General features: G+C 38.7%; 1 protein-coding gene across 1 annotated transcript in view; it reads left to right on the plus strand.

The window, feature by feature from the left end:
* myom2b (myomesin 2b) overlaps positions 1-12,210 on the plus strand; it is a 30,642-nt gene extending 18,432 nt beyond the window's left edge. Inside the window, exons 25-38 of the mRNA XM_046033594.1 lie at positions 659-721; positions 1,947-2,014; positions 2,986-3,099; positions 3,348-3,435; positions 4,157-4,195; positions 5,141-5,246; positions 6,025-6,091; positions 6,527-6,623; positions 7,242-7,278; positions 8,774-8,796; positions 8,996-9,051; positions 9,145-9,234; positions 11,331-11,456; positions 11,770-12,210. Of these exons, the coding sequence (XP_045889550.1) occupies positions 659-721; positions 1,947-2,014; positions 2,986-3,099; positions 3,348-3,435; positions 4,157-4,195; positions 5,141-5,246; positions 6,025-6,091; positions 6,527-6,623; positions 7,242-7,278; positions 8,774-8,796; positions 8,996-9,051; positions 9,145-9,234; positions 11,331-11,456; positions 11,770-11,979 (1,184 nt within the window). The 3' untranslated portion in view covers positions 11,980-12,210. The remainder of the gene's footprint in view (positions 1-658; positions 722-1,946; positions 2,015-2,985; positions 3,100-3,347; positions 3,436-4,156; positions 4,196-5,140; positions 5,247-6,024; positions 6,092-6,526; positions 6,624-7,241; positions 7,279-8,773; positions 8,797-8,995; positions 9,052-9,144; positions 9,235-11,330; positions 11,457-11,769) is intronic.
* Positions 12,211-12,534: the final 324 nt, after the last annotated feature.

Genomic DNA, 12,534 nt, shown 5'->3' on the forward strand with positions numbered 1-12,534 from the left:
TGAGCATTGTTTCTGACCATGTCCATCCCTTTATGGCCACCATGTACCCATCCTCTGATGGCTACTTCCAGCAGGATAATGCACCATGTCACAAAGCTCGAATCATTTCAAATTGGTTTCTTGAACATGACAATGAGTTCACTGTACTAAAATGGCCCCCATAGTCACCAGATCTCAACCCAATAGAGCATCTTTGGGATGTTGTGGAACGGGAGCTTCGTGCCCTGGATGTGCATCCCACAAATCTCCATCAACTGCAAGATGCTATCCTATCAATATGGGCCAACGTTTTTAAAGAATGCTTTCAGCACCTTGTTGAATCAATGCCACGTAGAATTAAGGCAGTTCTGAAGGCGAAAGGGGGTCAAATACAGTATTAGTATGGTGTTCCTAATAATCCTTTAGGTGAGTGTATGTGTTTGTGTGTTTGGCTGTACACATACTGATATAAGAGACTACATTATGGAAATGTACTGAGCTGATAAATGTAAAGGTAGGTTTGAAGCAGATATGTTATATTTATTCATACATTATGATTCCACTCTCATACAGGGGGCCATTAGCTAACTAATCCACAGAAAGAATCTACTAGCAACTACTGGCAACACTTTGATCTTTTAATTATTCCCTGTTTATGTGGATCTGTATGTGCACACAGCTTTCAAGGCAGCGCTGGCTGAGGCTGACTACCAGAGGAGAGAGTACATCAGAGTCAAGGAGGGTAAGAAACAACAAAACATCATCCACTTTGAGCCTGTATAAGCTTTATGCTACTTAGCCTAAGACCAACACACCACTATGTTGCCTGGGAGACAGCTAATCTAATCAGAGAGTGTATAGGAAAGAAACAGACCAGTGTTACTTAAACTAGGAGTGGAACTTAAAACTTATAATGGACCCTCAAGGTTCATGGTACATTTATTTGCACAACAAAATAAAAGGTGTTGCACCCTTCACGCTACACACACACAACATATTTAAAATTAGAACAGAAGCAGCTGGATTAACAGGCTTTGACTGGACTACACAACAGAATACACTATCGGTCAAAAGCTTTAGAACACCCCCACTTTTTCTATTTTGTATTAAATGTAAGTAGCTGAAGTCCAGTGAAAAATCTGTGTACAAGTGGTACAAAAGTACGCAGCAAACTGCCAAAGTTAAAAATAATGTTTACGTCACCAAAACAGAGACATTTTTAGGTATAAAAGGTAGTTTTTATTATTTCACTGTAAGATCAACTGATGACCAACTGGTCTGTCTTTATTGTAATATATATAATATATATATATAAAATATATACAAATAAAGCTTCTAATAATAACACAGGCTGTTCCAAGGTGTTTACAATTTGGGACGCCTATAGAAATTGGTTTTTGCATGAACTTTCAAGGCTTCACTTATATCCATTGCTGCAGAATAACTTGAAGTTGTTAACTCATTACTTGATCCTTGAAAATTGTACATCTCTGAAATTTACATTATTTCTGAGTTTTGCTGACCTAAACGTTGCCGTTAACTTCTTTAGTTATTCTGCAGAATTGTAAGTAAATTAAGCCTTTAAAGTTGAAGCAAAAGCAAATTTCTAAAAGCGTCCCAATTTGTAAACACCTTGGAACAGCATGTGTTAATATCTTATTTGTGCAATATTGCAACTGAAAAGTCAAATAATGAAGAAAGACAGACCAGTTGGTCATCAGTTGATGAAATAATAAACTTCTTAATTTAATTTTATATCTGCAAATTGTGACAAATTTTCACTGGATTTATATTTCTATACAAACTAGAAAAGGGGGCCTTTTGTAAAACCGTTGACCTGTAGTGTATGTCCCAAATTTAGAAATGTATAGAATAGCTTCTGTAGGTGATAAGATAAGATTCCACAGTGGTATTGGTATATCATGTCCTTGACCTTGGCCTTTCTGTTCTGACTTTCTCCACCACAGGTCCCCACTTCAGTGAGTTCCTGTCACTTCAGGTTGGAGATGACTGCTCTGTCACTTTGGTCTGCAAGGTAAACATGGACAAACTCAATAACTATTTATTATTTACACTCTAAACAAATGGGAGGCTGACTTGTGGGTAGCTGATTAGCCAATATATGGAGGCTGAGTACAGGATGCAAAAATGCTGTGTCCAGCATTTTCAGATTTTACCTTGGCTTTGTTGGTAAGTATTTTAATTAAAACAATTGTAAAATCAAAGTATTGTTCGTATCACTTGAGAAAATCTGAAGCTGACATCTGTTAGTGCATTTTGGATAATCTAGAAACACAACAAACATTGGCAGCAAATTAAGTGGGTGAATGCTGTAAATGACACAGCAGGCTTCTTTTCAAGCATCAACCATTTCACACAAGTCCACCAGTAGTTGGTGTCAGCGATTAGTTACGGTAAAATGTATTCTTTAAAAATGACTACAGGCCAGCGTTCTCTTGGGGAAAGAGAGGATTTTTTATGCATGAGATGAAAAGTAGTGAGAGTGAAAGTAACTGCCCAAAGTACAGACACTGTTGTATCCTTTGGTCTTAATAAACCACCGCATAAACTTTACACGCATCACTGACGTGCTGGATTTGCATCTTGTAATGAGTTATAAAATCTGAGGTGTGCACCACTGATAGCACTGCTAACAGGTTTCTATGCGGTGGAACTAAAGTGTATTTATATTGGTGGTTTTGCCCACAGAACATATCTAATGGACTTGTTACACTTTAAGTGTTAAATAGCTCAGGTTGCCATGAAAAGATGAGGTGCAACACATATGGACTAGGGACTAATAAAGTGACTTTTAGAGGCAGATTAATGGGTGTAGTGCAAAAATTCTGTTTAAGGGCTGGGTCCATCTGAGACTGAATTGGTGCCATTGGGGATTTCATGATCTGTTATAACGAAGCTGTAAAAGAAGCAAAAACCTATCTTCCTAGCTAAGGATAATTATGTTGACTGCTTTAATAATATTTGCAATTATGTTTTTCATTGAAGGTTGCTAACTTGAAGAAGGAATCAGAGTTCCACTGGTATAAAGAAGACACAGAGATCATCCCTGATGTGAAGCCTGACCTGGGATCAGGAGTCTGTAAACTGCCAATTAAGCTGGTAATTGCACTTTGGTACTGCTAATCTTTTGAATGCTACAGTGTGAAACAGTGTACAATACTATTGTTTCTATGCATGGTTATAAACGTACATACCGGGATGCAGTATAGTTTGGTGGCTATACTAAGTTAAAGCATGGATGCAACATTTTGTTCAGGGATTTGGTTAGTTAGAGAATTTAGCAAAAATCTGTGTTCCCTATGTCCCCTACACTATTGTATGTGTTTCCTGTTTTGTTTCTTCTCCAGTTTTCGCTGAAGACAGCAGGAGTTTATAAGGCCACCATCAGTGATGACAGAGGAAAAGATATGAGCCAAATTGACATCTCCGGGAAAGGTAAATATATCTTTCTAACTTAATATATCTTACAGATTGATTAGGAGAGAGAAAAAAAGCTTGATGCTCAATAAAAAGTGGGAGACAGGAAAGGAAATATGATCCGAATGTATATAAACTGTATCTGTACATGGTGAAGTAATGCATTTTTAACAAACCCTCTAACCCTGATACTATTCTGGATGATTACTGTATAAAGATAGTTATTTTCATGTGACATCTTGCTCACTTGCTGTTTGTTTTTATTCCTGAGAAAAAATCCAGTACATTTTTCCTATAAAGGTTTGTGTGAAATAAACTTAAGCTGGTACTGTTTATCTGTTTCAATCCAGTTCTTCTGTATGCATTTTGATGGCAGCACTCCTGTCTTTTTCAGACCACATTTTATCCCCTCTGTATTAGAGTAGTTAGTATTTAATCAGACCTTAAGGGAGGGATTAGCTTTATACTTTTTTGACTTTTTCTCAAAGTTTGGATGTCACCAAAGAACATACACATTCAGTCATTTGGTTGATAATGGCAACAGGGATACTGAGCCACAGGGTAAGCAGACAACTCTTCTCAAATACAAATGGGGAGTACAAATACCCAGACTGCTACATGCAAAGAAAAACTAACCTTTCCTTACTGAGCTTTGAATGCAGCCACCAGAGGGCAGCATCATGACTCTCAATCTTCCTGACTCTTTCTCTGATCCAATGTTTCTCTGCCTCTCTTCTAGTCTTTGACGATGCCATTAACAAGATCAGCCAACTGGCTGGTGGGTACCTTCCTTTACACACACACACACACAAACACACACACACACACACACACACACACACACACACACACACACACACAATTGCTCAGAGCGGACACAGACATAAATTTTCAGATATCCATTTCAAAAACAATACTAAACATCACCATCCTCCTCCTCTACCCACTGAAGGAATCAAGTGCAAATGGTCTAAATTTAACATCACACCACAGTGATAAGAGATTTAGATCACCATAACCAGGCTGATACTATTCTGTTTTAAAATCCCAATGCCACGTGCACACACACTTATCAGCATGAGACAGAAGTTGTCGTGCTGGAAGCATTTGGCCATCATGTCATCATGTGGTGAAATCACTTTACATTTCCACTGCACTGTCACAGAGTCTCAGCGACAGTGTGGAGGAGCATCTTACTCCTATTTTAAGAGACAGCCACTTGACAGCTCTGCAGCTACTGTTACAGCAGTGGTTGCAGAGGAGAAGAGGGTTCATTACTGTGATAATGGGAAACCATGGTGATGTGACCAGGTGGATGACACACTTGTACTATGCGGTGAGCAAAGTCCCACACAGACGTAGTGTAATGTGTGTGTGTGTGTGTGTGTGTGTGTGTGTGTGTGTGTGTGTGTGTGTATACATGTAATGAAATTATTAAAGCTCCCGATGTTTGAAGCGTTTTATTAAAGGCAGCATACAAACCATCTGCACTCTACTTCATTAATACAGCTCTGCTCTCCAAGCTGGAGAAAGGTAACATAAAAAGGGATGTCTTAAAATGGAAACCACATGTGGCTGTAGATCGAAGTTTGTTTTTATTTCATTCATTCTGAGGGGGGAAAGTGCATCATGTTGCCCAAGAGAGAGAGGCAGAAAATATGTATCTGATTCTGATTTCAAATGTGCCCTCCACAACCTCTGTCGCCTCCATCACCTCCTCCAGGAGCCAGTGCAGCTGAGCTGGTGATTAACTGCACAGCAACAGGCATTCAGCTGCAGTGTCACATGAAGTACTATACCTCAGAGATGAACATCACCTGGTGTCATGGGTAAGAAAACATATTTATAATACTAACACTAATAACAGTACTACTACTACTAATACTACCACTACCACAACAACAACTACTACTACTAAGGAAAAGAAAGAGAATGATAAAATCATTTAAATAATTCTATTATTTGTAGTTGTAGCAGTGGTTTTAGGAGGAATAAAAGTACTCTTTTAAGTCAGCCTATAAACATGCTTACCACAAACACATTATTTTGTTTTTCTCTCAAGTTAAACTGCCGGGAGTGGCAAAAACAATAAACCACATAATGAAACTTGGCTTTGCTGTTGGCAAGTGTTTTCATTATCCTGGTTATTGCCGTAGAATTACCCTGTTTTGTGACAGAAATCACACCCCTATCATTTTCTATGAAGAAGCAAAGTTTTTCCTGCACTTAAAAGCACTCTCTTGTACCCTAGAGATTATAAAGTGTGTGTGTGTGTGTGTGTGTGCGTGTGTGTGTGTGTGTTTGGGAGGAGAAGAGAGAAAAAGACAAAAAGAAAAATAATCAAGATACATAGAAAGAGAGAGAGAAAGAAAGGTGACAGGGTGTTGTACAGACATGTCTGTTATTCAATTATTCAAAGAACAAAAATTATGGAGATTAGATTTTTAACCTCCCCTTCTTTTCTGTGAGTGTATGTGAGAGAGCGATGGATAGCAGGAGAGGGAAATTGGTATCCCAATGCGTAACATTAGGCAGGCATGTAAACATGATTTTCCATTACCTCTGAAGCAGGCTTCAGCTACTCAACCTCTCCTCTCTTCTCCCCAGTGAGACTAAACTCTCCCACAGTGACAAGGTCGTGATTGGAGGAACCCCTTCTATGGCAACAATGGAGGTATTATTGTCGTTTCATTTATGAGGCTGAACAGTATATACTGTAGGTCTTAGATGGATCATATGTAGATAATTTTATGCTAATAAAGCCCCTCAGGCGCTGGAACTGTTGCCCATCTGTGGTGCTTAGTCCTCAGGGTACCTTTGTAGAGGTGATACCAGGGCTGAACTAAATAGATAATCTCACCTTTAGAAGGGGTGACTAATGAAATAAAACATCATACATTTTAAAATTCATTAAACTTAATTAATTAGACAGTGTATCTTTTACTTTATGTCAGAAAGCTTTATAATTGTAATTACCCGGTAGATGAATGATCCTTTATTAAACCATGAATTAAAGCCATACAAGTAGAAATAAATTGCCGAGAAATAACTAGTTGATGGGTTTTGTTGGTCGCATGACTGATTGGTTAATTGACTAATTGATTTGCAGGTGATTGAGCCAATGGAGAAGGATAAAGGAATGTACTCCATCATAATCACCGACCCTGAAAACTCGCATAAACGAACACTGGACCTCAGTGGTGATGGTCAGTACATCCTCTCTCTTATTTACTCCCTCTCTCTCTCTCAGTGTCATGCACTCTTTTTTTATTGACAGTAAAAAGTGGTGAGGGAACAATGCCGGCACTTGTTTTTGTGGAGCTCTTGGCTTCAATCTGCAGTTTAAGACTTTGAAGTGATCTTCCAATCTTTCTGAGTATCAAACACTCGTCCCTGTAGGCTTGAAAACCAGTTGGAAAAAGTTTGCTTTTTCACAAGAAAACTGCAGCTCTGGTCATCTTGAATTCATGCTAGTTATAATAGGTACAGGTTTTTATACAGAAAAAGTATTAAGCACAATCAACTTCTCCTTTGCCCTTCCATTACACTCAGTATGTTCTATTTTTGACAAATATTACTGCACTATTTCCATGTAGCGTTTTTCGTCTCCTCGAGTATAGTTTAATCAAAATTTATTAAAGCTGAGCACTGCTGCGGTTGTTCATAAAAGGACAAGCAACAGACACGGTTTTAAAGCCACCTTTTAATCCAGGGTTGAGTGTTATTATAATCAAAAAGGTGTATTACCAGTGGAGTAAGATAAAGTAAGGAGACAGTTAGTGTGGTAAAGAGTGACAGTGAAATTCAGTTTTTGTCTTTTACAGTATATGAGAAGGCCTTCGCTGAGTTCCAGAAACTCAAGTAAGACAAATCAGTTTCTTTCCTTGTGCCTTTCTGTGTGTATTTTAGTCGTACTAACTGTGCTGATGACGAATCACTGTTTCCTTCACATTTGAACTTTGAACACTCCTTCATTGCCGCAGGTTTGACATCTGGTAGTTTAAAGTAATGTATAATGATTGCCCAGGATACTATGTGCTTTACTTACTAGATCATAGACTTCTACACACACAACTTACATTACCGCTCGCAGATTGTATGTAGATCCAATGCTCTCTTTCCAATAAGATGATCAATTTAAAGGATCAGTAGACAATCCTCTCGTTTGGTGTGGCTGTTTTACTATTCTGTTTGCAAATATTGCAACTACTGCTTCTGTTGAGTATTGTAGCCGTTCATCAGGCCCATCAGTGGAGGGGGGGGGCATATACTGAAATGTGCTGAGCTTGTTGTAGCGTGCATCAGGGGTCAAAGCAAATTATTCATGTGTGTTTGCACACTGAACTGCTACTATTGAAATGTTCTGTTGAAACACTATCGCTCAGTGATTAGATTTGTTTTTTATGTACTTTTCTGTACAAGATAGCCTGCGTGTTTGCATTTGATGAATTTGTAAACACTGTGCACCATTTAGTAAATACAGCTGTATTTCAATTTGCGAGTGGTCAGCAAAGGTTGCTCTCCTTCTACAAGTTGAACATTTCAAAATTTCAAAAAACTACAGTGAATCCAGAAGTCCCAGGCCTTGCTGTCTGAAAAAGTCCAGTATATTATGATTTGAGATAAAAAAAAATCAATGCTCAAAATAGAAACAGTCAGGTAGCAGAGAGATTCTTTTGGGTTTTGTGGCTAATTGGGCTAAAGTGAAGCCCCACACACTGAATTTTGCAAATCCATTTAGAAAAATCAATTGAAACTCCAAACACTAAACACTGCATGCAGAGTGGAAACTGTCCAAATCCCTTTTCTAATTAACATTCAAAGAGAGACATTTAAGCACGCTATTTTACAAACACATTGAAACAAGTGACATCCTGTTGCCCTTCTGATTGAGCATCAACATGCCAAGAGGAGAGCAGAGTTCCCCCAGCCATCTGGTCCTGTGGCTGACCTCTGGTCCTACCATGCTGCTCCGACAGCCCTCACCCAGTTATTACAAAGCAATATAATTTTCCCCATAGAAAATATTCTGTTAAGTCCCTGAGTAAACTACAGTTAACGTGGCTTGGCTCTAAACCCAGAATGCAAACCATCTGACCACTGCCACTGACCCAAAAATGAGTGTGTGGTCAGTGAGCAGAACCAGGTAGTCAGAACAGGCAATACCCAAAGTTGACTATACTATATTTATAATACAGGTTTACATTTCATACTTTTTTTAAAGACAAATTGATAGTGAGAGGCACATTTTAGGTAACAGTGTTGCACACAGTAATGCATATGATAAGTGTACTGCTAGTTTGCTGCACGAGAGAGCGAGAGAAAGCTCTCTAACTTTTCTTTTTGTGTGTTTCAGGGCCGAGGCCTTTGCTGAGAAGAGTGAGTTCATTCTATTCCCCTGTTTCTTTGTTTAATAGAGTTTCTGTTTCTTAGTTTCATCCTACAGTCCTTTTTAAAATTGATCATTGTTCAGACTGTCCTCAAAAACAGCACAAAGCCACTGGTTGTTTACATGACGCAAAGTTCATCATCAGTAAAATAAGCAATGATTAGTAATTTTAACAATGGTTTGTTTCAGACCGGGGTAAGGTGGTGGGAGGACTTCCTGATGTGGTCACCATTATGGAAAAAAAGGTAAGCATCCAAGTGTGTGTGTAATTATGTTAACTTTAGTCTCTGCGATTTTGTACGTGTTTGTCTAAGGAGTCATGTTTGTTCCTCCTACAGACGCTGAGTTTAACATGTACAGTGTGCGGAGACCCCAAGCCTCAGGTCTCATGGTTGAAGAATGGAGCAGATGTGGAACCCGATGATCAGGTAAATGCTTCGTCCACACTAACAGATAAAGCTTCAAACAGAGCCTCGCACTTCCCTTTGGTTTCCTACCTGTCACACGTTACTGCTGACTCTTGAAGCTGTTCATTTTCCAAACCCGGCCCCTCCTTCCTTCCTCATGATTGATTACCTTATTAATCAGAAACAATTGCAACAATATGTTTTATTAACTTGTCTAGTGATACTATGGAGTTTCCACAGTCAGTACATGTCTACTGGATTCAGTTATGTATTCCCAGTGGCTCTGATTGTGATTAAACATTTTTGCACACTCTCTGGATTCATACGGGTAGTATCCTATAGAACAGAATATGTGCTATCAAAATGCAATGTACAGCCATGACTACAATAACGGTTTTAATACCAGTAGTTGACAGAGCAAGATCTTTTACCTGCAAAATTACATCCAAACTAATATAAAGTTATGGAAAAGTAATAACTAAATAAGAAAATCAGGAAATACTGGAGGAAATATCGAGGTGGTGATAAACAAAGTACTTTCTAAGCAGTGTATGCTTCCATTAAGTTTGAATTAGTACACTAAATTGAAACCGAGGAGATAGACAAGATCCCAAATGACACACTTTAGTTCCATGTTGGCAGCTGACTGATTGCACTGCTGGAAGCTTCTATCTATACAGCCTCCATATGTACTACTGAGGTAATCGGGATGAAGGGAAACAAAGGACCTATAGCTGCTTTTGCTGGACACTTCAGCACCACTTACAATCCTTCACTGGAGGAATCTACATACTTTAGGTGAGGTCAGTATTATCAGCACACTCCTGGATTGCAAATCTACCTCTTATAACTCATTGACCTACTTGCCAACCACTATAAGTTTACAGTCTATCCCCAGTCAGTGGAGGCTCTTTCAACAGCATCAGCATCCTGCGGCTCCTCACGGCTTTGAAGATTTAAGTTTGAGAAACCCCGGTTCCAGGTGGAATATGTTCAAGTTTGCCCTCTTCTGTATTCATTCCCTCACCTGCTAATAATCTGTCGAAAACAAGAACTGACGTCCTTGGGGATGTGTTTTCCAAACCTCAGGAGTGCGTCTCCGCTACCGAGCTACCACAGAGGCTACTGAAGATATTAACAGAAAAACACACAGAAACATATACAGATCCACAAATATTGCAGTTATACTTAGAGTAGGAATTGCAATTACTGTACAACTATACAGGTTTAAATAGAGTTGAGTTAGATCAGGTTGTGAGTGTCATTAATGTGAATTTGTACATTTTGTCACTAAGTGTGGGATTTTTGTGCTCTGAGTACCATTGTTACCACCAAAACAACTACAATAGCCTAACATTCAGGGGTTATTAACAGCAGCTACCTTTCATCATTCAAACAAAGGAGAAACTAGCAACCCACAGATTAACCTACATTGGCCTAATAAATGAATGCAATTATCCAAGGCCATATAACATGCTAATTAGAAAAGGGCCATCAATCGCAAATATGGTGTCTTTCTTTGGGTCTGCTTGAATTTTAGGCCAGTACAGCTTTTAATTTCTCAAAATTAAAAGGCAAATGTTTCTCTTAATAGGAATGTAATTAGCCTGCTACAAGTGCCACTCCATAAAAATCTACTAATGTGCAGACCTTGCAAATGAGTGGGCAGGTATGAGAGGAAATTAAAATACTGTATTCTCACCGGCTCCACTTACATGGTACAAGTCAGAGTACAAGTACTCTATCTTGTCTGAGGTGTCTGAAAGCATGGACACAACTGTACTTTACACATCAATCATTTTGTTTTTGTGGTGTCAAGAACTACGGATGGAATGTTTTATTTTGTCAATTCCATCATATTTTGGTTGAGCTAACAGGGCTCAGCAGAATAGAATAGATAATAACAGACTGGAATAGATCGTTAGTCCTCGTGTCCATCACGCTCATCTAGCAGTGCTTAGCTTTTGCTAAAGGGAGGCGGTAATCATACTGCTCTGAGTAAAAGATAAATCAGTTTTTAAATAAAACTTCAAGTGACAGGCCTGTTAAATGTTAAAACATGCTAAACTCCCTGTGCTGCCTTTCTCACTTCTTTAACCTTTGATTTCATATTTCAGTACGCAGTCTCCCTGGACCAGGGCAAGTTTGCAAGTCTGACGATCAAAGGTGTTTCCATGGAGGATTCTGGCAGATATACCATGATTGTCCAGAACAAATATGGAGGGGAGTCTGTGGATATAGTGGTGAGTGTCACTGCACCATCTGTGGCACTAATCTTGTCTTTACATTGTGAGACATTTTTGTTCACACACTCTGTGCAACTCTGCTGTTACAGAGCCAATATGACATTTGACCTTGTGACTTTTCCATTCTTGATTTGAAAGTTTTTATATAAATCCTGACCTAGAATATTATTTGTTTAAGACTCAAAACGATGTGTTTAAACAAAGGTGTAGCCCTTTGAAACTTCTCTGCATTTTATTGTGCGTGCGCACAGTGGCGTATGTATAGGAAATGTTAACATACCATTAACGTTACGTCTCTCATTCCCTCTAGGTCAGTGTATACCGCCATGGAGAGAAAATCCCTGAGGCGAAGCCAACTCTGACCCCTAAAACAATCATCCCTCCCAAACTCCCCATTGAGATCCCTCAGCCCAAGACCCAGCCTGCTCCTAGCCCTGTCCCCTCCTCTCCCAGCCCCGCCCCACCTAAGGCAGCAACAGGAAGAGGGGTGAAGAGTCCCACTCCAACCAGGAGGAAGTAGACGGCATGTCAATCATAAATATAGAAGAAAAATATTCACACACTTGTGCACATGTAGACCACACAAGCTTTTAATGTTATTCTCTATCTGGACAAATATTAAAAGCATTAAATCAAATGGAGCAAACACGCTTGACGTTAAATTACAGAGTCAGGAAAACCCTGATAGTTAAAATAATAATGTAATAGTAAGCAACAAATGAAAAAAAATTATTACTGTGATATCACTGTATGAAAACTGAAAGACCTGAAATGAATAAAATAAAATATAAAGCTAGTTCATATCTGAACATGTTTAAATTAGAAATGAGTTTAATTTAATTGAAATGAACTGAATTGAAACTTTGAATAAAGCCGAAATTTGATTAAAACTATTGCTGGAAAAAGAATGAAATGTGTTTTAAAATAACGCTTGAATTTAAGTGAAGCATAACAATTATACACAGTTTTTTTCACAGATAGCTCTGTGTGCAAATGTTCCGAAAGATTCAATGTATATCTGGATAAATAAAAAGGTATACGCCCCTAATAGGTATACTCACTCAGTCTCAAAACA

Source organism: Micropterus dolomieu, linkage group LG20, assembly GCF_021292245.1.
Source record: "Micropterus dolomieu isolate WLL.071019.BEF.003 ecotype Adirondacks linkage group LG20, ASM2129224v1, whole genome shotgun sequence".
Classification (NCBI taxonomy): Eukaryota; Metazoa; Chordata; class Actinopteri; order Centrarchiformes; family Centrarchidae; genus Micropterus; species Micropterus dolomieu.